The sequence below is a fragment of the Falco punctatus genome, assembly GCF_963210335.1.
Source record: "Falco punctatus genome assembly, chromosome: 3".
Classification (NCBI taxonomy): domain Eukaryota; kingdom Metazoa; phylum Chordata; class Aves; order Falconiformes; family Falconidae; genus Falco; species Falco punctatus.
The window spans coordinates 116,407,091-116,430,127 of NC_137582.1; the positions used below are offsets into that span (position 1 = coordinate 116,407,091).

The 23,037-nt window shown below is 58.6% G+C and overlaps 2 protein-coding genes across 6 annotated transcripts; both read left to right on the forward strand.

Moving 5' to 3' along the window:
* The first annotated feature begins 55 nt into the window (after positions 1-55).
* HPCAL4 (hippocalcin like 4) lies at positions 56-9,579 on the forward strand. Of its 5 annotated transcripts, none has more exons than XM_080379904.1 (3): positions 56-3,594; positions 5,452-5,990; positions 6,255-9,579. In XM_080379904.1, the coding sequence occupies exons 1-3, from the start codon at positions 3,438-3,440 to the stop codon at positions 6,450-6,452; spliced, it is 894 nt and encodes a 297-aa protein (XP_080236030.1). In that variant the 5' UTR covers positions 56-3,437; the 3' UTR covers positions 6,453-9,579. The 5 variants fall into 5 exon arrangements, with proteins under 5 accessions (XP_080236030.1, XP_080236031.1, XP_080236032.1 ...); XM_080379905.1 differs by having other exon boundaries at positions 3,511-5,621; positions 5,775-5,990; XM_080379906.1 differs by having other exon boundaries at positions 3,511-4,472.
* Positions 9,508-21,482, forward strand: NT5C1A (5'-nucleotidase, cytosolic IA). The gene is made up of 6 exons (XM_080379909.1): positions 9,508-9,882; positions 15,854-16,021; positions 16,840-16,969; positions 17,288-17,410; positions 17,870-18,054; positions 18,346-21,482. The coding sequence occupies exons 1-6, from the start codon at positions 9,778-9,780 to the stop codon at positions 18,709-18,711; spliced, it is 1,077 nt and encodes a 358-aa protein (XP_080236035.1). The 5' UTR covers positions 9,508-9,777; the 3' UTR covers positions 18,712-21,482.
* The last annotated feature ends 1,555 nt before the right edge of the window (positions 21,483-23,037 follow it).

The window sequence follows — 23,037 nt, forward strand, 5'->3', positions numbered from 1 at the left end:
CCGGCAAACCTCTGTGGCCTGCCTGGGCGAGGGCTCCGGGTCCCACTGGGATGCTGCTCCCGGCTTTGGGGGGACGTGGTGACCCTGAGGGGGTGCTTGTGTCCCCCCCACCCCCATCAGAGCCAGCCCGGCTTGGCCCCAGCACCCTCAGCCTGCCCTGAGCGGGGGTAGGGAAGCCCCAAATTTTCCTTTGCTCCTGCCCCAGCCCATGGATGGCACTGCTTCCCCCCAGCCCCCTCCCCAGGGAGAGGGACAGCCACCGACCCCCGACCCCCACCCGGTCCCACCACGACGGGGCCAAACCAGACGCATGCCCCCCCCCTCCCCCCCAGGAACCCCACTTTGGGCAGGCGGCACCATCCATCCCCCCTCAGTCCCCACCCAGGACCAGGGCCGGGGGGGGGTTGGGTGGCATGTGCTGGGCAGAGCTGCTCCCTCAGGGGTGCTGTGGGATGCGGGAAGCAGGTGGGGAACCCCAAAATTGAAATATTTCTGATTTTCCACCCTGTACCCCCTTTTCCCAGGCCAGTGCTGGGCATAATTGGTGGTGACATCAAGAGGGACCCTCAGTGCTGTGGTCACCCCAGGTCCAGCTTGCCAAGTGGCACCCAGAGGTGTCCCCCAGGGACATGGTGTGGGTGACAGCAGCTCCTTGCTCCTTCACAAGGGCATTTCTGTGCAGCAAAGCACGGCATGGGTGCCCACCCTACAGCACCCCAATTCTGGCCAGGGGACCCAGCACCGAGCCGTGGCCCTGGGACACGGTGGGCAGGGAAGGGACCTGCTCTGGGAATGGCGAGAGCTGGGGAAAGGTGGGGGCTACTGGTGAGGAAACGGGGCTTACGGGGGGAGGGAGCAGCAGGAGGAATGAGCGAGTGAGGGAGAAACCCCCATTTTGCTCCAAAACTCTCTGCAAACCACAGCTCAACCCCAAACGCTGCCCACAGTGGAGCTGGCACCGTGCCCCCGGGCGCCTGTGCCTGCAGATGTGGGGGGGCTGTGCCGGGGAGAAGCCACCCGGAGCCCGTCCCCATGTCCCAGCGTGTGCCCGTGGCCCACCAGCCCCGTGCTCGGGCTGTGTGGCTGCTGCCCAGTCTGTCACTGGAAAACAGGGGATTTTGTGGGGGTGTACTGGCTGTGAACACTGTGCACTGGCCCAAGGGGACGGTGTCCATCCCTGTCCCCGACCCTGTGTCATTGACCCCACCTGGGGTGACGGGTCCCGCCCAGGGCTGTGTTGTGGGGACACCCATGGGAGACGAGCGTTGGGGGGGTCACAGAGGGGCTGGCTGGGCTACCAACACCCCGAGCCCCACCAGTGTCACACCCTGGCGATCTGGCGGTGCCGTGGGACAAGGGCTGTGGGGACACCGGGGCGAGCGGCGGTGGCTCCTCAGAGATCCCAGCAGTTTGGGGGGGCTGATCCGGCTGCAGCAGCCCCGGGAAGCGGTGGGGCTGTGGCTGTGGGGTCCCCCCTTGGGCACAGCCCCCCAAGCCGTGCTGCTGCAGCCCGTAGCCGCTGGGGGAAGCTGCAGCCCTTTGCATTCGCCAGCGTCGTTGGATAATGAGATTTTTAGGAGCTGGGAAGACCTTGGCAGCTTGGCACCCCAGGGACCCCGGGGCAGGGAGCTGGGGTGAGGGTGCTGCGGCAGCAGGGAGACAAGGGCTGCCATGGGGCTGGTGCCCCCCATCCCGGACAGATGGGTGTCCCCTCTGCAATGCCAGGGCCAACGTCCCGGTTAAGCACAGGCTCCTGTTAGGGCTTGGGGTGTCCCAGTCGGGGTGCTGGGCTCAGCTGGGTGCTCCAGTCCCTGTGCTCAGGGCCACCTGTGTGGCCAGCCCCACATGAGCCAGGGCATCTCCCCAGCACCACGACTCGGGGAGTCACAGCCCCCAAAAAACTGAAAATCCCAGTATGCCCCAGCCATCCTTGTCCCCATCCCCAGTGTGTCCTTGTCACGCCCCCAGCCTGGCACTCCCCCACCAGCCCCTTCGGCACACTGGTCCCATGAGCTGAGCTGTGCTGGTCTCAGCCCTGGCAACCATGCTGCTTCAATTAAGCCTTCATTAATTTTTCAGTCTCTCTGCACACCCTGAGCACGGGCAGTTTGCAGTGGTGCTAATTGATGTCTTCGCCACTTAAGCATGTAAGAACTGGCGGCGGGTTGCCCAGCCAGCATGGGGGGCGGCGGGGGGTGGTGGTGGTGGGGGGTGGGTCGTCCCCCCATGCTCACGGGGAGGCTTTGGGACCAGACAGATCCATGTGCCCAGCGCCCAGCGGAGGCTGCTGGAGTGACCCAAAAGCCGTGGAGCTGAATCACCCCGCTGCGAGTGGGCATCCAGCCCCGGACAGGGGCATGGCGCAGGGGTGACGTGTCCAGCCATGGAGGGGTCCCATCCTTCCTGCCCTCAGGACAGGCAGGTGATGGATCCCTGCAGCCCCGCTGCATATACACAGCTGCAAATCTCTGTGTGTTTTTGTAGACCAACCCCCTCTCACCCCTGGTGGGGGCAGTTGCTGTGGCTTCCTGCAGCCACCACCGCGGCCAGGGTGGGTGCACCCGAGAGCAGGGCTGGGCTGGGGGATGCTGAGCCACGGGGAAAGGCAGAGCACCCCATGGCACCCCACAGGGGACTAGGATGGGGACCAGCCCTGGCTGGCTGGAGACTTCATCTGGGCTCGGTGGCCACCAGCTGTAGAGGGGCTGCTGCGGACGGGCCCAGGTGGCACAGGGTTCACAGCAGGATGGCCAAGGTCACCAGGAAGAGCCACCAGCGATTGCCATGGAAACACTCCATGTTTGGATCTGGAGATGAGAGCGGTTTGCTCAGCCCTTTCCCCTCCGTGCTGCAGCTGCAGCTCTGCCAAGCCAGGAGGGCTGAGGTGTGTCCTGGTGTCCCCTCGGTGCAGGCAGCGCGGGGCCCTGTGCTGGGTGCCTGGCCCCTGCCAGCCCTGAAGCACACCAAGGGAAGGGGATTTTGGGGTGCTTTGGGATCAGCCACCACCAGGGACAGAGGCTAGAGATGGGCGAGTGGGGCACAGTGAGGAGGAGGAGGAGGGGGAGGAAGCAAGGAAGCAGCCCCAGACAGTGGCAGCAGGGGCAGAGGGTGCAGGGGAAGGCTGCACAAGCCTGGGGACCAGGCAGGCATCTCTGGGCAGGCAGGGCCAGCAGCATCCCTGATGCTGAACCCAGCACTCTCCTCACCCCACTCCCCGCATCCCCCCCACATCCCACTGCCAGCATCCCCCCTGCATCCAGTCCCAGCATCCCACTCACATCCTGGTCCCAGCATCCCCCTGCATCCCCGTCCCAGCATCCTCCCCAGCATCCCTTCCACTTTGCCCTCCAGCATCCCCCAGCATCCCAGTACCCCCCCAATATCCCACCTCGACCCCCCCGCAGCCCCTCCCGGTTGATTGACAGCTCTCCCAGCCAATGGGCGAACGCTGTCGCCGGGGGGGGCGGGTGGCCTGCGGCTACAAGAGGGGCGGGAGCGGCGCGGGTAGAGCCGGCGGGCTGGACCGCGGCCCCTCCGGTACCGGCACCGGCTCCGTGCGCCGCCGAGCCGCCGCCTGCCCGCGCCGCACGACAGGTAAGGGCCGTCGGGGCCGCAGCTGCCCCCCTCCGCGGGGCTGGGGTCCGGTTCCCCCCCGCCCAGCCCGGTTCCCCGGTGCGCAGCTGCCGTCGGGGCAGGTGCCGGGAGCCGCGCGGTGCCCGGGAGCCGGTTGCAGCGGGTGTGGGGGCCGGTGCCCCGGAGCTGCCCGCCGGGTGGGCAGAGCAGCTTCTGCACCCGCGAGCGCTGCTGCCCCCAGCCCCATCGCCCCATCCATCCCCTGGGGCCGGGCCCTGCGCCCCTTCCCTGCCCCCCAGGGTGCCGATCCGTCGGGGTGGTGCTGGGGTGGGGTGCCCTGTGCTACATAGGGCGCGCTCCGGGGGGGACACCTGTAACGACCCCGGTCTGTCTTGTTTTGGGACCAGCAGCCAGTGACCGATGGCGATGTCAGCGCTGGGAGATGAGCGGTTCATGCCAAGCATGCGATGGCCCTTGTGGCCACTGGCCCCAGTGGCCATCCCTGCTGTCCCCCACCCTGGCGTGGCCTGCGCTAGGTCCCACTCAGAAAGCGGACTCGAGGTCTGTGGACCAAAGGATGCTCTTCTTGGGTCCCAGCCTCTCTGAAGGCTTCTCTTGCAGGAGAAGGTGTGGTGCTCCTAGCAAAAGTCATGGTTGCTTTTTCCTAGTGGGAAAAGCTGCCCCTTGCGCAGGTGAGAAGCGGCGTCTGCCCGCTGGCACGGCTGGTGGGAGATGCCGGAGGACACGAGCATGGTACGTGGTGGGGATTAATCAGTCCCTGCAGGTTAGAGCTGGACTGTGATGCCAGGAGGGCTCGTGTAGCTCCGCAGCCAAGCTGGGGATCGCTGAGGATTGTGCTCCGTGGGTGTCCGGACGTTCCCTCAGCTCTGGCTGCCGAGGTGTGGTGGGTTATGTGCTGCCGCGGCAGACGGTGACAGATGCTGGTGGGATGATGGGGCAGGAAGCAGCCTCTGCCCGTGGGTTTAGCTGGGAGCAGGACTGGCTGGGAGCACCAGGAGCCTGGGAGCCCTGCATCGCTGCGGGGGGAGGCTTGTGCCCATCCCAGGGTACCCCCGTGCCCCCAAGCCCACATGGCCAGGAAATCAGATGCTCGGAAGGGAGATGGTGCTTGGTTGGGCTCCAGGTGAACTTCTACTCAACTTTATGGAGAGAGAAGCTCCAGGAGCTCTCAGCAAACCATCTGCTGCTCAGGCTGAGCGGCGCTGGCAGCCAAGGCTGCGTGGGAGCAGGCACGGCGTGTATCGGAGCAGCTCCACGTCCTGCCCACGCAGCTGCAGGCTTGCCAGTGCTCCAGTGCACCATGCTGCCGGCAGCCCCATGGCAGAGGGGTGCCTGGCTGAGGACCCCATCCTCACCAGGAGCTGGCCAGCAGCAGGCTGGGCATTGCTGCAGCTGGCTGGATGCTGCAAGTCAGATGATGCCCGTGAGGGGTTTTTTCCACCCTGTTTTAATGGCAGACTTGTGTTACCTCTTTGCCCCATCCTTACGAAGGGCAGCTGGACATCATGGTCTGGTAAAGGCCATGTGAGGAGTTCTTGGTCTTCAGTTGATTTTTGAGTGGTTTTCTGCACCCCAAAGGGAGCCAGCCTAGGAGGTGGGGGGTGGGGGATGGGACAACACTGAAGGTGATGCTGCTGGCTGCCCCGGCAGGCTGCTCCAGGGCCAGCTCCTGTGCATCTCTAGTAGCCAGGGCCACAGCTGAGCATGGGCACCAAGCCTGTTCCCAGTATCACAGTTGCTGTCTTGGTGTTTCACAGTGCATGGACACCCATCAGCTGGGTGCAGGGTGGAGGAGGGCCTGGGAGCACCAGCCCTCCCTGCTCCTGGGGTGTAGGTGCCATGCATTTTCTCTCCCAGAGGCAGCCATGGGCAAGCACAGCAGCAAGCTGGCTCCAGAGATGCTGGATGACCTGGTGAGGAGCACGGAGTTCAGCGAGCAGGAGCTGAAGCAGTGGTACAAGGGCTTTCTCAAGGACTGTCCCACCGGTATCCTCAACCTGGAGGAGTTCCAGCAGCTCTACATCAAGGTGGGCTCCAGCCAGGGCCCCAAGTGCTGCCTGTGGGGCTGGAGCACCCTGCTCCGGCCGGGGCAAGGTGCTGCTGCAGGGTGCTGCTTCAGGTGCAGCGCCCATACCAAGCTCCCCCTCCTCATTTTGATCTCTGTTCTCTCTTTCCTGCAGTTCTTCCCCTATGGAGATGCCTCCAAGTTTGCCCAGCATGCTTTCCGCACCTTTGACAAGAACGGTGATGGGACCATCGACTTCAGGGAGTTCATCTGTGCCCTGTCTGTCACCTCCAGGGGCACGTTTGAGCAGAAACTCAACTGGGCCTTTGAGATGTACGACCTGGATGGGGATGGGAAGATCACACGCTTGGAGATGCTGGAGATCATTGAGGTACCGGTGCTTAAAATCGGAAGGGGTAGCTTGCTTTTTCCAGGTTTTTCAAATCTATTGGATCCCTTTTGGCACCAAAGAATGAGTTTTCTTGCCCAGAGTCTTTTCTGAAAGGTACCTGGTCTGCACCTGATTGTAGCTGTGCAGCAGCACAGCGGCTGTCTGGGTCCCAGCAGAGCATCAATCCTGTCCCCTGCCTTGTCCTGGGACCTTCCACCCATCTGATATCCCCACTCTGGTACTTTGCTTCTCTTCTTGCTCCAGGCGATTTACAAGATGGTGGGGACTGTGATCATGATGAGGATGAACCAAGACGGGCTGACACCCCAGCAACGTGTTGACAAGATCTTCACAAAGATGGACAAGGACAAGGATGACCAGATCTCCCTGGAGGAGTTCAAGGAGGCAGCAAAGAGCGACCCCTCCATTGTCCTCCTCCTGCAGTGTGACATGCAGAAATAGAGCCCTGGGGCTCGTGGCTGGACTGGCTGCAGCCCACCTCTGCTCCCCATGATGGTTTCCATCCCCATTTTCTGCTGAGTGCCCCCATGCCCACTTGGCCCCAGGCATGAGTCACGCTCCATCCCTCCTGCCACCCATCCACCTGCTCCCAGCTGCGTCCTGGGTAGCCCACAGGCTGTAGTTCTCCCTTGATGGGCAGAGCCTGCTCTGGGTGTTGCCGGCTTGAGGTTACCCCCAAATCAACCCTCTCCCATGCTGGAGCTGGACTCCCTACAGCCAGTGGTGAGCACCTTGGCTCCTCAGGGCCAACTGTTCCCATGTTCCTGCTGTTTTCTCCCTGCTTTTCCCTCACTGCTCCACCTGGCCCATTTCCTGATCCTAAATGAAACCAGCTCTTTCCACCTTTCCGCTGATCCCTTCCTCATTGCTTGTGATGCCTCCAAGGAGGCTGAAAAGCCCCAAGTCCTGGCCCTCGTATCTTCTTCACCTTCAGTTCTCTGCAAGGCTTCCCAGAGGGGCCAGGGCTGGCCCCAGGGTGCTGGGGAGCTCAGACAGGGTGCTGCACCCTCCTTGAGGGCTCACTACCTTGGCTCTCTCTGCCCACCTTTAGCTTTTCCACCTCTGCTTTTGCTTTTTGCTGCTGGGAATGGCCAGGGTTGGTCAGAGGACTTTAAGGGAGAGCAGAAGTGTCCATGGCCACCTCTGGATGTGGCCAGTGTCTGATCCTAAAAGGCACCTTCTGCCCCATCACCTATGTGAGCTGGCAGAGCAAGCAGGTGACCTCCACAACTGCCCTGGCAGCATCTTGGATGCTTTGTGGTGGTTTTGGCCTTCCTGGATATTGAGGTGTGATGCCTGGGGTTCTAAATTGAAGGCAGGGGCTGCCCATCTCCTCTGAGGGCTGCCCTGGGGCAAGATCAGGAGTGTGGGTGTTGAAGGCATGCCCTGGTGTTGCTTCTGGTGTGTGGCACTACTGTGGGGACTGGTGGGTTCTGGACTGGGGCTGTGGAGAGGTGTGGATGGGTTCTGTACCTGCTGAGCCTCCTGACAAGGCTCTGAGGCCACAAGAAACATGTCTGTCTCCTTCCTCCCCCCATCCTAGCCTGCTCCCTCCATCCCTCCTGCCCCAGGACCGGAATATCGTCACGGGTCTGTATTTAGTCTGCACGTTGTGGTGTTGATGACTGTAATATCTGTTAGGAGATGGTGAAGTTGTTATCTATTTTTTTAATGGAAAAATAAACTGTCCCCATGTGTGACGTTACCCCTGAATGGCTTATGGGAGGGCAGCTGGCTGCCGCAGCTATGGGGAGAGCGAGATGACAACACTGCACTCCTGAGCATCATTCATGGGTCTCATTTCAGCCTGCGACACTCCAAGGGATGGAGAAGCCCTTGAGGACCGCCCAGCGGGGCTCAGCCTGGGGAGCCTTGAAGACGGGTGAAAGCGTAACCCCTTGACCATACAAGTAGCTTTGGTGGAGGGAATGTTATCTTTTGGGGGTGGGTAGGAGCCAGCACCCCTGCTCTGTGCTGGAAATGGGTTTCATTTGTCAGCTGGGAGCTGGTGCCTGACTGTGCCCTTCATTCAGGGCTGGGCATAGGCAGAGGACCTGGTGGCTTGTTCCGGGCCCCATCCCAGCACCATCAGCAACTGGGACCTGCTCCCACTATATCTTTGCCCGTCTTCTCAGCCTCCATTTCTCCACCCCAACGTTCTCTGCACATATTTTCCTCTGGCCTTTCTTCTCCATCAGCAGCCTGTGGAGACGGTGGCTGTTGCTAAGGAGCTCTCAGCAACTTTAAATGCTTCTCTGTAGTTAATCAGGCAGGGCTGGCTCCCGGCCGCGAGCCTGGCCATGCGGGACCATTCCCCCCATCCCACCTGGCTTCAGTGTGTGTGGAAGTGTGTGGCTCGGCTTCCACCCTGCAAATCACCAGCATCTCGCCTGTCCTGCAGCCGCCAGCACGTGAGCACAGGGATGGGAAGATGCCAAAACCATAGCAGTGCGGGTATTTTTAGGCGTGCTGCTGAGGGAGAGCTCTGCACCTTGGGGTTGGCTGCCCTGCTTGTCCCAGAACGTGTATGTGTGTTTGCAGCTCAGCAGTGCCTGGGGAAGGAGGGACTGGGTGGGCTGTCCCTGCTGTGTGGGAGCCTGGGGACGTGCCAGGGCTGCTGTCTGAAAGGGCAACAACTCGGCTGAGAGGAGACTCGGAATAGCCTCGGTGATTCTGGGGCCCTCAAAGCTCTTGCTTCCCTTGGGGCCACCCCAAAGGAAGAGCAGGTATTTCCCAGGAGGGAACTGCAAAAGCTCTGGGGAAAGGGAGTAGCTGAGGCTGAAATAATGTTGAATTCCCAGAAGGGCATCCCAAAGGATTTGGGGTCCAGACAGCTGGGTGAGCACCAGCACCCAGCCTCCTCTGGCTCTGCTCTCCTGGCTGCACCTCGGTGCGAGGGAGGTTTGATCAGTCTCACGGACAAGGACATGGGGTCCCCGAGGCTGTGGTCCATGGGGAGGGTTGGCTTTTTGCTGCAGACACAGAACTTTGGGCAAAACTTTTCTTCTGGCCTCGGTGCTGGGGTGCTGCCACCTCCTCCCAGGCACTGCCCTGTGCCAGGTGGGATGAGGAGGGATCCTTCATCACTCGGCCCTTCCTGGGTTGGTCTCTGGGGTATGCTCCCTGCTCTCTGAGGGTCTGCTGGTCACGCTGAGCTGAAAGCTGGGCTCTGTGCACAGCTCTGTGGCTGGGCTCGATCCCACCAGCACTTGCTGGAGAACGTTTGGTGAGGATCCTTACTTAATATCTGTGCTCATCCCATTAACTAGCACACAGTGCAAGTTACCTGGCATGGAGCAGAGCGTGAGTACAGCTGTGACCCCCCCCACGCAGTTCAGTGCCACCCCTGAGCACCCTGGTACCCTTCCAGCTGCTCGGTGCCACTCTGCAAGGGTGGGCAAACCCCAACGACCCCCGGGGCTGAGGTGTCTCCCATGGGTGCACTGTCACCTGCTCCCGTGTCCTCGCCAGGTTCTCCGCTGATGCCACCTCCCCCCCCAGCCCCGTTGCTCCCCGGGGGTCGGGTGCCCCGGGGCTGGCTCTGCCCCGGAGCGGCTGCGGAGCGCTCCCGGCTCCATCCCCCCCGGCACCCCGGGGGCTGGGGGAGTGCGGCAGCGGAGGGGCGGGCTCGGTCCCGAAGAGGTTAAGCCGTGTCCCGGTGGGCTGAAACCCCGGAGCTTCATGGGATGCCTTATAAAGCGCGCTCCGCCGGCCCGGCAGCGGCTCCGGGAGCGCCCGGTACGTGCGGAGCCGCCGCCGCCGCGCCATGGAGCCGCCGCGCACCGCCGGAGCGCCGGGCGCGGCGGGGCGGCCCTGGGAGGAGGCGAAGGCTTTCTACGACAACCTCGCCCCCAAGAAGAAGCCCAAATCGGTGAGAGCCCCCGAGGTGCCGCGCAGCTTCGCATCCCCAGGGGAGCCAGCCCCGCTGGATGCTTCAGCTCCCCTGGGTCCTTCCCCACCCCCCCGAGTGCCCCTGGGTCTCTCCATCTCCTGCAGGGTCCTCCTGGGTGCCTCATCTTCCCTGGGCTCCCCCATGGAACCCTCTGGCTCTCTCTGGGTGCTCCATCTCCTCCCCACCCCCCGCATGTCCCATCTCCCCCGGGTCTCTCCATCTCCTGCAGGGTCCTCCTGGGTGTCTCGTCTTCCCTGGGCCCCCTCTGGGGCTTTCTGGGTGCCCCATCTCCTCCAGGTGCCCTGGGATCCCCCTGGGTGTCTCTGGTTTTTCTTTGACCTCCCTCCCCATCTCCGTCCAGGTCCTTGGGGAAGCCCTGGGTCATTCCGGGTGCCCCCACTCCTCCGTGGCATCCCTCGGTTGCCTGGGGTCTCTCCAGATCCTGCCAGCCTCCACGGGTTCCTGCAGGTCCCTGGGGCGTTCTCAGGTCCCTCCGGGCTGAGGTGTCCTTGCAGAGTGGCTCCGTGCCCCACGAGCTGCCTGTCCCCTGTGCCAAGGTGGGAGGCCCTGCCAGGGACAGGAGGGGTGGCAGTGGTGGAGCAGAGGGACAGCCTGGGGACCGAATCCCTGCCCGGGGCAGCAGGGTGTCGCAGGGTGTAGCCACCCCTGCCAGGCTGGCCTGCTCCGGGAGATTAGAGGGAAAGCGGGTGTTATCTAACCAGGGCTGAGCCTGCTGGGTTTAAATATGGGAGTGCCTGGAAGTGCCGGCCTGTCTCAGAATAGCCGCGGCGGTGCGGGGCTGGCAGCCTGGGGGGCTGGGGGCTGTGCCCCGGGGTGGCCAGGCCCCGGTCCCGCAGCCCGCGAGCCCACCCAGCCGTAGCCATCCTCACATCCTCAGGGCTGCGGGTGCCCCCAGCGTGTGGGGCTCGGGGTGACCTGCTGCCTGTGGTGGCCCCGTTCATGGCAAAGCTCTGCGGGTGGCCTCTCCGGCGAGGGGACATGGCCAAGGCCCCGCTCTGCGCACTCCAGCTTGGAGCAGCCCCTGTGCTTTCCCAGCTGGGGACCCAGCTGCAGCCCCCAGCTCTGTACCCACTGCCAACGGGCAGCGCTGCTGCCTTCGCCCTTCCCGGAGGAGGGGGACAGCCTGGCTTGGTGGCGGGATGCCGCCGGGTTGTCTTTCACGCCATGCTTTCGGCCTCCTGCGGATGTCAGCCCAGGCTCCTCCTCTTCCTCTCCTTGCAGCCAGCTCAGTGACCCGCACGTCCGTCTCTGCTGTCCAGCTGGGGAAACTGAGGCACGGGGTTTGCTCGCACAAGTGACAGAGCCGTGCCATCCACTCCTGTGGGGCTGGGGCTGACACCCGCGGTGCCTCCCCAGCCCCGTGCCCCTCCGCGGGGGCACACTGGGGGGGCCTGGTGCCCACGGCCAGGCAGCTCTGCTGCCCTCGCACACAGCTGGGGCCGGCCTGCCCTGCCAGGCAGCTGCCAGGCACCGTGATGGATGGCTGCAGAGCGCTTTTCTGCATTATAAATAATGTGTTTGGAAAACTCAAAAACATCTCAGCCATCGCGCTGAACTTTAATCTGATCCCGAGCAGGGGGCTCACAGCTGCCCAGGGCTCGCTGGTGCAAGGAGATGGAGTTTGCTGTTGGCCATCTGCGCTCTTGTGGGTGCTGCGTCTGCCTGTCCTCTTGGCTCAACGTCCCTGCCAGCCGGAGCAGGTACTGGTGCGGGAGCAGGTATGGACTGTGGGGCTGCTCCCCCCCCGAGATGGGCTGTAAGATGGGAAGAGGCAGGGTGATTTTGGGGAGCCCATTCCTGCCTTGGAAGCGGGTTACCAGGGTGTCCCCACAGCCCACGGGGCTCCCTGCTCCGCAGGGGTCTCCGCTCTTCCCATGCCCTGGCTTCCATGCCTGCTCCAGCCTCGCTCGTGCCAGCTGGGAGGTCAGCGATGAGACCTGCCACCCTTCAGCAATGCAGAATATGTCCCCCCGGCCTCTCCAGTGACACCGCGGCGGGAGGAGAGGCTGGTTCGGTGGGAGCCTCCTGCTCGCACCCCCGGCTCTGCCAGTGCCCTGCACCCAGGGGGACCCATCCGGCTCACCAGGGTGCCTCAGTTTTGAGATGGGGTGGGAACCACACTTGACCCTGGAGCAAACCCTTCCTCTTCCCTTTCTGTGTCCAAAATTCACCTCCAAATTTGCGATTTGGTCTTCTGCAGCATCCTGATGCTGCCAGAGTTCCTCCAGCTTTTTAGGGCAGGTGGGTCCAGGAGGTTCGGCCCCAGGCAGTGTAAAAGGATGAAGGGGTGCAGGATGGGGTCCCCACTGTGCTCTAGGGGTGGCAGTGAAGCTGCTGGTGTTGGGTGCCATTGTGGGTACCTGTAGCCCTCCTGGGTGGGAGGGCACAGACCCGCCGCACATCCCGGGAGCGTGTGGGATTTCCAAATGTCTGTCTCTAATCCTTGGGGGGCCGCTTAGGATTTATATGTGATTAGAAGGGCGATTTAAAGGCCTGCCAGCTGTTGGGTCTGCAGAGGAAAACGTACTATTTCCAGTCACTGCTGAAATACATCTTTACCCCAAAATTAGGGTGCTTGCTTCTGCGATGCGTTTTGTGCTTTATGGAGCTGGAGCCTGCCGGAAAGGTCATTTACGCTTCTGAGGTGGGGTTTGGACCTTGTGGACCACCTGGGGCTGTGCTAAGGGCTGATGTTCCTCTTCAGAGGGCTGGGCTGTCAGGACACGTCCCTGGTCGTCCCTCCAGCTTGGCTGAGCCCAGGGATGGAGCCAGGGTTGGGATGGCACCTTCCCCCGTGCTGCCCTGCTCGTACTTCTGCTAAACACATCATTAATCTCTCGCTTGATGTTCAGGATGGGGCTGGATTTGACCTTCCCGTGGGAAGGGAGGAAGGGAGAGGAGCTCATCATGAATCCCCAGGCAGCAAATTCAGTTGGATTTGGCTGAGCGGAGCCCCACAGCCGCTTCCTGGGCTTGCGTTGGATGATGAGCTTTAAGTGACCTTGGCTGACCTTGGATGCCGCTCTGAGGGTAAAAGAGGGTTTGTCATTCAGAGTGCCCAAACCTGCCGGAGCTGGGGCAGCTGGAGCAGGAGGCTGCACTGGGATGGGGTGCTGTGCAGGCTCCACAAAAGCTCGTGGGACTAGATGTGTCCTGGAGAGGACTGTGGGTCGAACCTCTCCCATGCACATGCTTCTTATTAAAAATGAAGGGTGTTTTCCCCCAAAATGGTGATGTTTCAAGGCAAAGGGGGGTTTGTTGGGTTGTTGTCAGCCCTCTGATGGAGGACTGGAGGTGCTGTGGTTCCTGTAGCACTGTGACTTTTCCTTTAAGGCCCATTTTTGAATGTAGTAATGATCATCTGCAGTACTAGTGGGGATGAAGAAGCATCCAAACAAGCAGCCCGGAGGAGGGAACGCTTCCAAATGAAACCTCCACTTCAAAGAAATGTCAAAATGTGAATCCCTCCTTGCAGAGCAGAATTGCCTGATTTTTTAAATGTCAGCATTTCCCAGAAAACAGCAGGGCTGTTCCAGCCCAGCCGGAGCTGGGATCTGTGTTAGTGCCCGGGTGAGACTTTCTGGCAGAAAGTGCTCCAAAGGTGCAAATCTCCCTTGGCAGGAGCGAACAGGATCCGGCAGGTCCCTTTCCCAGAGGCCAGGCTTCCCTCCCGCAGGCAGCTGGGGCTCCAGCAGCCCACGCTGGGGCAGAATTAGGCCCCAAGCTTACGGTTATTTTTATTGCTGTGTTTATTACCTCTTAAATTAACCTCCTGGAGGCTGGTGCCTTTAAATGGCAGGGAAGGGACCTTGAGCAGCCTGTTGCTCTTGCGCAAGGTGCCTGGGCTGTTGGCACCAGCTGGGTGCAAGGTGTGTGCTGTGGGGAGATAGAGATGCAAATTCCAGCTGGGCATCTCAGCTTGTGGCCCCACGCATGCATCTCACCCCCTTGAACATCCATCCCTCTGTGCCGTGCGTGCTGCTGACCTACTTTCTGTGCTGGGCATCCTCCTGCGAGGCTGGCTGTGGAGGATGCTCTGCCCTGTGGTCCGGCGGGGACCAGGAGCAGGGAGCAAATGCCCGGCAGCTCTCCCACCTACCCAGATAAATAACCCAGTGCTGCAGGGACGCGGGAGCAGCAGGACTCCTTGCTGGAAGGTAATGGCCGGATGTCTCAAGAGCTTTAATAGTTATTAATATTTTCAGCTAATAAATGGCCCATGACACCGGAGTTATTAATTAATGAGCTGGAGTGCCAAGTCTTGGCACTCCACGCTAAGTTAATAGCTAACATCTATTGGGTAGCTAAATGTCGGATGGGGACCTGGCTGTAGTTCACTGGTGGGAGCGATGCTGGTGTCGCTGACCAGCTTCTGCGTGGACCTGGGTGATCACGGGTGTCCTGGGGGCTGTTCACCTGCTTTCAAAAAAGAGCCGCTTCCCAACGGGGCCTTATTTCTCTGCAAATGCCATGGGAAAGGGCTCCCTCTGGCCACGGTGATGTTCTCAGCCTGAGCTAATCTGTGTCTAGTCCTAACTGCCCACTGCTCAATCTGTTTGCTGTGGATTTTGGGTATTGATGTGGCCTCGGTGAGGTGTCGGGGACCGACCACGCTGCAGGGCTGTCCCTGGGCACCACTTGTGGAGGGTGGGTGGGTGCTGGGAATGGCATGGGGGCTGCCATTGACTCATTCCTGGGTGCGCCTCCATGCCGGGCAGGATCCACGGGGCCGGGTGAAGGGCACAGCGAGCCCCAGGGCTGGCCCAGCCCTGTGAGGAGCACAGATCCCCAGCGCAGATAGGGGTACCTGGTCCTTGCCAGGCTGCTGTTGCGGTAAAGCTCAGCCCTAGGCAGGGTGGGGGCTTGAACTTTGGAGCACCTGGGTTTGCAGACGCCCTCCTGCCCTGGGGCAAATGGCATTGCCGGAAGATTACTCACCGGGCAAGGTGCTGTACCAGGATCCTGGAAATCGCAGAGGAGCTGAGGGTGAGGTGGTTCTGAAGTGCTGACGGCCTGGATTTCACAGGCTCCCTGGGGAGATGCATCCCTGGGATGGCTCCCAGCTCCCGGCGAGCATCCCCCATGTGAGTCCCCAAGCCCTGTCCTGCTCTCAGGACTTGCTGCAGGACGCGTGTGCTGGGGCCGGGGCTGCCTGCGCCACTGTCCCTCAGGATTTGCTGTTCCGGGAGCGAGGGTTTCTCCTTGGCCATCAGTCATGAATTTGCTTTCATGCTTGCAAGCGAGCGATGGGGATTAACACCCTTCTGCCTTCCAAGGGGAGAGGGAGGACGGGTGAGGGTCAAGATAAGATTGACTTTCCTGGTGGCCCCTCTCACTGCCAAAAGCCCCACTAGAGGCCCCTTGTTGACTTCAGTAGATTTTGGATCAAACCTTCGAACGTTAATAATAATGACTCATAAATCATTGCTTGCACCACCTGTTTGTCATGTTTCCGCCCACAATAACTATATCAAGTGTTTTTGTAAGCTGAGCTGGCACGGGTTGTTTGTCACATCTGGACAGCATCGTGGGAGTGTGGATCTGGCTGAGCCACAGCGTGTGGTTTTTCCTGGCTAGGCAGGGGGGCAAAGCCTCGCAAATTCCTTCTGCATGGGGTTGAGTGGTTCTCCTGGGGTAGCACGTTGGGTCTGGATGAGTCCTGGGAGGCTGTTTGTAGTGGGAGGGCTTGGGCATGGTGTGAGCATCAGAAAAAGGCTCTCGGGTATCTGAAATGTGTGGGGATGGTGCATCAGGGCTTTATCTGTTGAAGCACTGGAAGATCAGGGTTGCAGCTGCCCCATTATCCTCCAGATCCCTCTGGAGGTGTCACCCACCCCGTGGCCTTTCATGTTGAAAATTAAGAAATGCTTTCTCAAGCAGCGGGGCTGGGTGCAGGGGCTGCCTCCCCATTTTCTCCCTTTCTCTGCAGCCGAAGCCTGAGAACGCCATCACCATCGCGGTGTCATCACGAGCGCTTTTCCGCATGGAGGAGGAGCAGAAGATTTACAACGAGCAAGGGGTGGAGGCCTACGTGAAATACCAGCTAGACCATGAGAACGAGCCCTTCCTCCCTGGGGCTGCCTTCCCTTTTGTCAAGGTGAGCACCCACCCATCTGAGCTGGATCAGCACTGTGGTCCTCACTCAAAAGTTTTGGGGAGAGGGGAGTGCCGTGGGGTGCTTGCGTGGGGAAGGGATGGGACATGAGCAGCGCAGCAGAAGGGATGTAACCACAGAGCAAGCAGAGGTTGGATAAACCTCCTGGCAAGTGATGTGCTTCTTCCAGGACTGAGCAAACGCTGAATTTTCCAAATTGGCAACTGAGCCCAAGAATTGAAGAAATCATCTCTTTGGATCTTATTTAAAGTTTCCTTTTTAGGGAATTATAATTTATTATTATTATTATTACAATTTATTTATTCTTTTAAATTGGCTGAATTTAGCCTTGCTACAGAGTCAGCCAGTTTCTAATTCTGACATGTTGAAATGAGGCATTTCAAACTTTAAAAATATTTTCTGATTTCTGCCCCAGTTCCACTGGATTTAGTGCAGTTTTGTGTGCTGGCCATCGCTGGAGGGATCTCTTGCCCATTCCCAATGAATAAACTAATCCACTTGATGGGGAGAGACTTTTTCTGTTTCTGATTGCTTGAAAAACGCTTATCTGTAACTTTGAGCTAATTTATTCTCATCTCCTAATGAAAACTTGAAACTTTTTGCATTTGAAGATAGAAGAATAGCTATGTGTTTTGTCCCCCAAATCTTTCTTTCCCTGCTTGCTAATGTCACTTTGGCTCTGGGTATAGTTGGGGTCAGGCCAGGTCCCTGGGTTTGGTGAGCAGAAGTGTTTTGCTCAGTGAGGAGGGGATCAGGGCCATGCTGACACCCCCCCATCCCCTTGCCCTGGGGTGCCGCAGGCACTGGAAGCGGTGAACACGCAGCTGCGTGAGCTCTACCCTGACAGCGAGGAGCTCTTCGACATTGTCCTCATGACCAACAACCATGCCCAGGTTGGGGTTCGCTTGATCAACAGCATCAACCACTATGGTAAGTTGAGAGCAAAGCTGTCCTTTGCGTGGGTGCCGATGGCTTTTGGGCGGAGTGGTAGTGCTTGGCAGCAAGAGAAGGAGATGCTTCCTCCTGGCTCTTCCTCCAAACCACGCGCAGAGCCCGCTTCTCCCAGATTTCCTGGGCTTTGACTGGAAGTTGGCTGGTGGTGAGGATGCTCTGGCTGCCAGCCGTGCTGTTGAACGGCAGCACCACAGTTAGCCCCCATCCTGCTGACTCCTGGGAGGCCACAGGGCAGCAGTGTCAAGGCTTGTTTGGGGGGCAGTCTGGTTCACCCCGGGGTCCATCTGCCCTCAGATCTGTTCATCGAGAGGTTCTGCATGACGGGAGGGAACAGCCCCATCTGTTACCTCAAGGCCTATCACACCAACCTCTACCTCTCCTCCGATGCTGAGAAAGTGAGTGGGGCCATTGAAGAGGGTGAGTCTGGGGTCCAGCTTGGTGGAGGGGCAGTGGGGGGAGCCTGGAGCCCTCAGGGGGTTGGTGCCAGGAGCAATAGCTCCAACGTCCCTGTCCCTATGTCGATGTGCAGCTAGGGTCTGCCGTGTCCCACATCCCATCCTTGATGCTCCGAAGAGCCTCTGGTTTCCATAGAAATAAGGTTTTCCTCGAGCTCTGCAGCTCTTCCGAAGGCTGTAGAACAGCAAAGGCACTGTTTTTCCCCATTAATTCTTGTATGCAAAGGGAGATTTGTCATCTGGGGATTTTTTTTTGCTGTCAAAGGTCTTGAGGCCAAGCTGCTGGCACTACTGGGTGCATGCATTTTCTTGCAGTGTTTGCTTCCAGTCCATTGTGTTTCGCTCTGCTCCTCAACGGATAAGCCACGAGGCTGGGTCCTTGGGTAACTGCCACCTCTTGCCTCACGCTTTACCCCCACAGGGATCGCTGCAGCCACCATCTTCAGCCCCAGCAAAGACCTGGAGGTGTCGGAGAACCAGCTGCGGGTGGCGTTTGATGGTGACGCCGTGCTCTTCTCTGATGAGTCGGAGCAGATCGTGAAGGCTCACGGCTTGGACATGTTCTTTGAGCATGAAAAGGCCCATGAGAACAAGCCTCTGGCACAGGTAGCGCTGGGGTGCAGCTAGACGAAGCCGCTGGGAGAGAGGCAGCCTGCAGGGATGCTCTCGTCTCTGGGAACAAGCCAGGGGTCGGCACGTGGAGTGTGAGATGGGGTGGGTCAGCAGCCTGGTAGCGCTGGCCCGTGGGATGGCTGTGGCTGGCACCTCGCTGTTGTTTTTGGGGGGCTCACGGGGAGAAGGGTTTACCCAGCATGTCTGGCTCTGCTGGGGCTGGGTGCCTGGAGGAAGGAGTAGTGTGGAGGTCTGCAAAGTGATGCTTTCTTCTTGCTTTGGCAGGGACCCCTGAAGGGCTTCCTGGAGGCCCTGGGGAAGCTGCAGAAGAAGTTTTATTCCAAGGGGATGAGGATGGAGTGTCCCATTCGCACCTACCTGGTCACTGCCAGGAGCGCGGCCAGCTCGGGAGCCCGGGCCCTAAAGACTCTGCGCAGCTGGGGCCTGGAGACCGACGAGGCTTTATTCCTGGCCGGGGCTCCCAAGGGGCCGCTGCTGAAGAAGATCCGTCCTCACATCTTCTTTGATGACCAGATGTTCCACGTGGAGGGAGCCAAGGAGATGGGCACTATCGCTGCCCACGTCCCCTACGGCATCGCCCAGAAGCACAAGCAGCCGGCGCAGGAGAAGCAAACCCCGAACAGCAAGTAGCAGAGCTGGCTGGTCCCCCGGCGTGCGGCACGGTCCTCACCCCGCGCACCACGCTCTGACCTGGGTTGCAGTCTGCGAGGCAGAGAGCATTTGCTGCGGCGAGCGCGAGGTTATTGCCCAGCAGGAGCCTTGTCGGGGGGGGGGGGGGGGGGCACGGATGGAGGAGGGGGCTGACGAACGGCCTCCTTTTGCCTCTGTATTCGTTGCAATGTTGTGGCATTGTCCCTGTTCCTCCTGGGGCTGGGGGGTCCCCTGCGCAGCAGCCCCGTGACAGCGAGCTGTTTCCCTGTTCCTCCATGTGCTCTGCACTTGCTTCAGGCAAAATCCTTCGAGGATGGATGTTGCCTTTTGTGGACTGTTTGTGCCAGGCAGGTTTAACCTATTGGCATTTCTTTAAAACCCCAGGTAACTCCCGAAGCCTTTGACTTACAATGCAGATGTTCAGGCTGAACTGTTGAACTGGAAAGTTGGGAGCACACAAACCCCCTTCTTGCAGCTTTGAAACAAGACGTTGTCCCTTTTAACTAAAATTAAACCATAATATTGTTCCTTCACGGACCCAGCCCCTGCTCCCCAGCTAGAAAATCTTTCATGTCTTTGTCCCTTCAGCAAGATTTTGTCAGCTGAACAGCTTTCCTTTCATGCAGTAAAATCTGGAAAAATGGAAACAAACACTTAAAACCAAAAAATAATCCTGTTTCCTGCTTGGAGCTTTGGGTTAGCATATTGCTGGCCCAGGTTTTTATATTTGGGTTTCACAGTTGCATGATTTAGCACTTAAAAATAATAAATCTCAGTGAGGCATCCAAAGCCCAGCTCTTGTGTGAGCCATCCAGGGTCTGCAGACACATGCCTAGGGCTTGAATTAAGTTAAAAGCAGGCCCTAATATATTAGGGACATCATTTGAAGTCCATTTAGGTAAATCTGCAGAGAATTTCAGCCTGGGCGTTTTAATTACAGGATTCCCTTCCCCCCCTCCCCCCCTTTCTAGGCTGAGCCCATATGAATTGATAATCTTTTTCTCCTCAGCTTCTTAAAACCTCTGGTGTTGCCTAAAATAAACACCTCTGCTAGCGATGCTGTAAGAGAGAACCAAATCTCTAATTCAAAACCAGAAAGAGAAATCAATTGGAGAGCTGCTTCAAAATCGGCGTGAAAATCACACTGATGTTTCTGCATGGAGCCCTGTCCTAAAGGAGACTCTCAGGAGGAAAATTTGAAGGTTACGTCTTTCTTGCGGGGTTTGGTTTGTTTTTTGGTTTGGTTTTTTTTTTAGATGGTACACCCCATGGTTGGGCACAAAGGATGTCCAGCGTTATCAGACAGTAGTTTTCTACAAACGCCAATTCTGAGGTTTTCCGAGGTATGTGTCTGCCTCTGGCTCAGCTTTGCAGGGAGGTTTCAGCTAGAACAGCTCAGCCCTTCCCAACAGCGAGGCTAGAGCTCGAGTTATCGCACTTTGACAAATATATAAACAAGCTAGTGATGCCTTCAGTGGCTCGGGAGATGGTTTTCTCATTGCACTAAATCCTGCTCTAGCAGTGAAAAAGAAAATTGCACTTTCCCCCCCCCCAAAAAAAAAAAAAAAAATTTTGCTTTGGCAGACCATTATTTGTCACACCTGGGTGACAAGCACCTTAGAGGAAGGTCTGAAATACAAAGGAACAAAAAAAAAAAAGTCTGGAAAGAAATTAGTATCTCAGTAATGCATCTATTAATATACAGGTTTATAAAAAGGTCTCGTCTTTTTAATGTGAAGCCCAGATATGGGATCTGAACTGTATCTCGGAGACCTTTTTGGCAGCTGGGAGGGGGAGAACAGCTTGGTCTCCCAGTAAACTTTTTCCAAGGTGTTTCCTGAAGATCACATCGTGGAAGCCCAGCCGAGCCCAGCTCCCAAACGGGCTGCACCAGGGCCTCCTGCCAGCCGGGGAGGTGATGTTGCAAGTGGAACAGGGCTGTCAGCAAGCCCTTGGGAACCCCCGGCAGGGTGCTGGTGGGATGGGATCCAGGGTGCAAGCACAGCCACTGGGGATGGGTGCTTGCGCTGGGTGCTGTGGGGGCTGTGTGCTTTGGATCAGGGGTGTTGGCAGGGCTCGGCTGTGCAGGAGGAGGTGCCTTATCTGAAGGTGCTGTTGGCTCCAGGGAAGCGATGTGATGTGGTTTTGGGGCAGGGGCACTGCTGCCTTTCCGGGCCTGAGACGCACAGGGAGCTGGGTGCAGGGGCGCTGCGCCGGCAGGAGCTTTAGTGACTCTGTTTAGGGTCCTCCTGCTGCCAGGGCAGCTTAGGGGCTCGCTGGGAGACCCGGTGCTTGGGAAACCGGCCCCAGGCGAGGTAGACCCCCGCCTTGCACCTCCTGAGCCCTTCCTGTGTGGGGAGGATTTTCCATTCCTGCAACGGCTGCCCCATTTGCTTTTATCCACATGGCTTCCTACATATTTTTTTTCCCCCCTTTACCATCGCTACAACCGGCAGGCATGGATTTGCTGCTTCTGTACTTTCCTCACGTGCCCATCTGTGACACCCCCTCGGGCTGGGGGAGCCATGAGGTCCCCAGGACCGGCTCCATGGGCTGGGCACGTCTCCCACCCTGATGGGCCAGCGCGGTTGTGCCTCTTGTGCTGCGCTGGCCGACAACTGGACTTCCCCGCTGTGTGTTGTTGCTGTGGGTTTCACTTCATTGTCCTCTGATGGTTTTTCTTGTGAATGGACTGCCACGTTAATGAAATCCCTCTGGGTGTTTTTCTGTAATAAACTGTGTTGGTCCCAGCCCGGCTCACTCTGTTGCCATTCTCACAATGGGTATTTTGGCTCCCTGGTGCAGCTGGTCTCGGGTCCCTGCTTGGGACCTCCCAGGCTTTATGGTGAAGGGGTGGGGTTTATGAGAAGGAAAAGGGCCTTTTGGGATTTAAGGAAATTCAGGAAATGTAATAAAAGTAGCTACCTGGGAACTGGAGATCTCCGGGAGAGAGGTGGGATTCCAGCCTTGAGAGATGCGCTGTGATACAGCTACCTCCCTCTGGTTCGTGAACGGGCTTTTGTTGTAACCTGGAATCGTGATGAAGTCCTGGATAAAAATAGAATTTGGCAGAAGAGTTTTGTCAACTTGATCTTCTCCCAGCCAACAGGTGGGAGGCAGCAAAAGCTTTTTAGAAGAGATTTATTGCTGCTGAAGTACCGGGTTTATCCAAATAGCAATACTGCAGTTCTGGTGTTAGTTCCTCCCTGCCAATAAGGAGAACAGATGGGTTGAGGGGAAGCAACAAATTCTCCATCCCTCACCAAATATAGCCAAGGAATGTCCATAGGCCCCAGGGCAGCATCTCTGCTATGGGTGTTCGGATGGCCCTCAGCAGAGAGTGTGCTTTTGCAGCCTTGCTTGCTGGAATGCTGTCCCCGAACCCATCCCCAATCCTGCATGTTCTTCTACCAGATGCCTGGAGGAAAAATCAAATTCCAGCACTGATAAGGCCCATCTTGCACCAGTGAAGGTCCAGGTGGTGCACCTGCTCCTGAGAGGTCAGGATGTCCATGCCAAAGCCAAGAGCTGCCTCTGGTGTTTGTGCAAAGACCACCCCGAGCCCTTGGCTTGCTCTTGGGGACCGGTCTTGGCACTGGGGCCAAGGGGCCAACGGGTCGTTGAGGGACATGGGCCAAGGCTGTGCAGGGAGGGAAGGGGGAGGTTAGTGCAGTTGGGTCTGTCACGTCTTGTCGTTGGTTTCCTGCAAGCTTGAGTTTTTGTTTCTGTTGCCTGTTTTCTGAGCTTTTCCTTCATCAGGCATCGAAGGGCTTTGCAATGAGTGTGCTTTAAAATAAAGAACATGGAGGAGGAGAAAGCGGAGGCAGAGCTGATGGAGAATTATGTTGCCACTCAGCTATTGTCAGCGCAGATGTTCACAAGGTAATCATGGCCTCTGAATAGCAAGAAGTGCTTTTCGTGACGAAGCCAGGATTTAACCCCAAGAACTTGTGGGGCTTCTTGGTGAGGGTGTGATGACCAGCTACATGGCAGGGAGGTGGGGCAGAGTGTGGACTCTGCTCTCCTGGTCCTCACATACACAGGGTAAGTCATGACACCTCCCTGCCTCAGTTTCCCCATCATCGTAACAGAGATCAGAGTGATCCAGAGGTAATGTCAGGTCTGGAGGATGACTCCAGCTCCTTGCAGAAGAAAAGCAGAGATCCAGGAGTGCTCTGAAGTGCAGTGAAGCCCCATATCTCTGCAGTGATGCCTGCACGCCTGGTGGCAGGTCCCAGTGCGTAGGCACCATGCAAATACAGGGCTGCCCTGACAACGCCGTGGTGCTGGCTGTGAGGGGTCCCA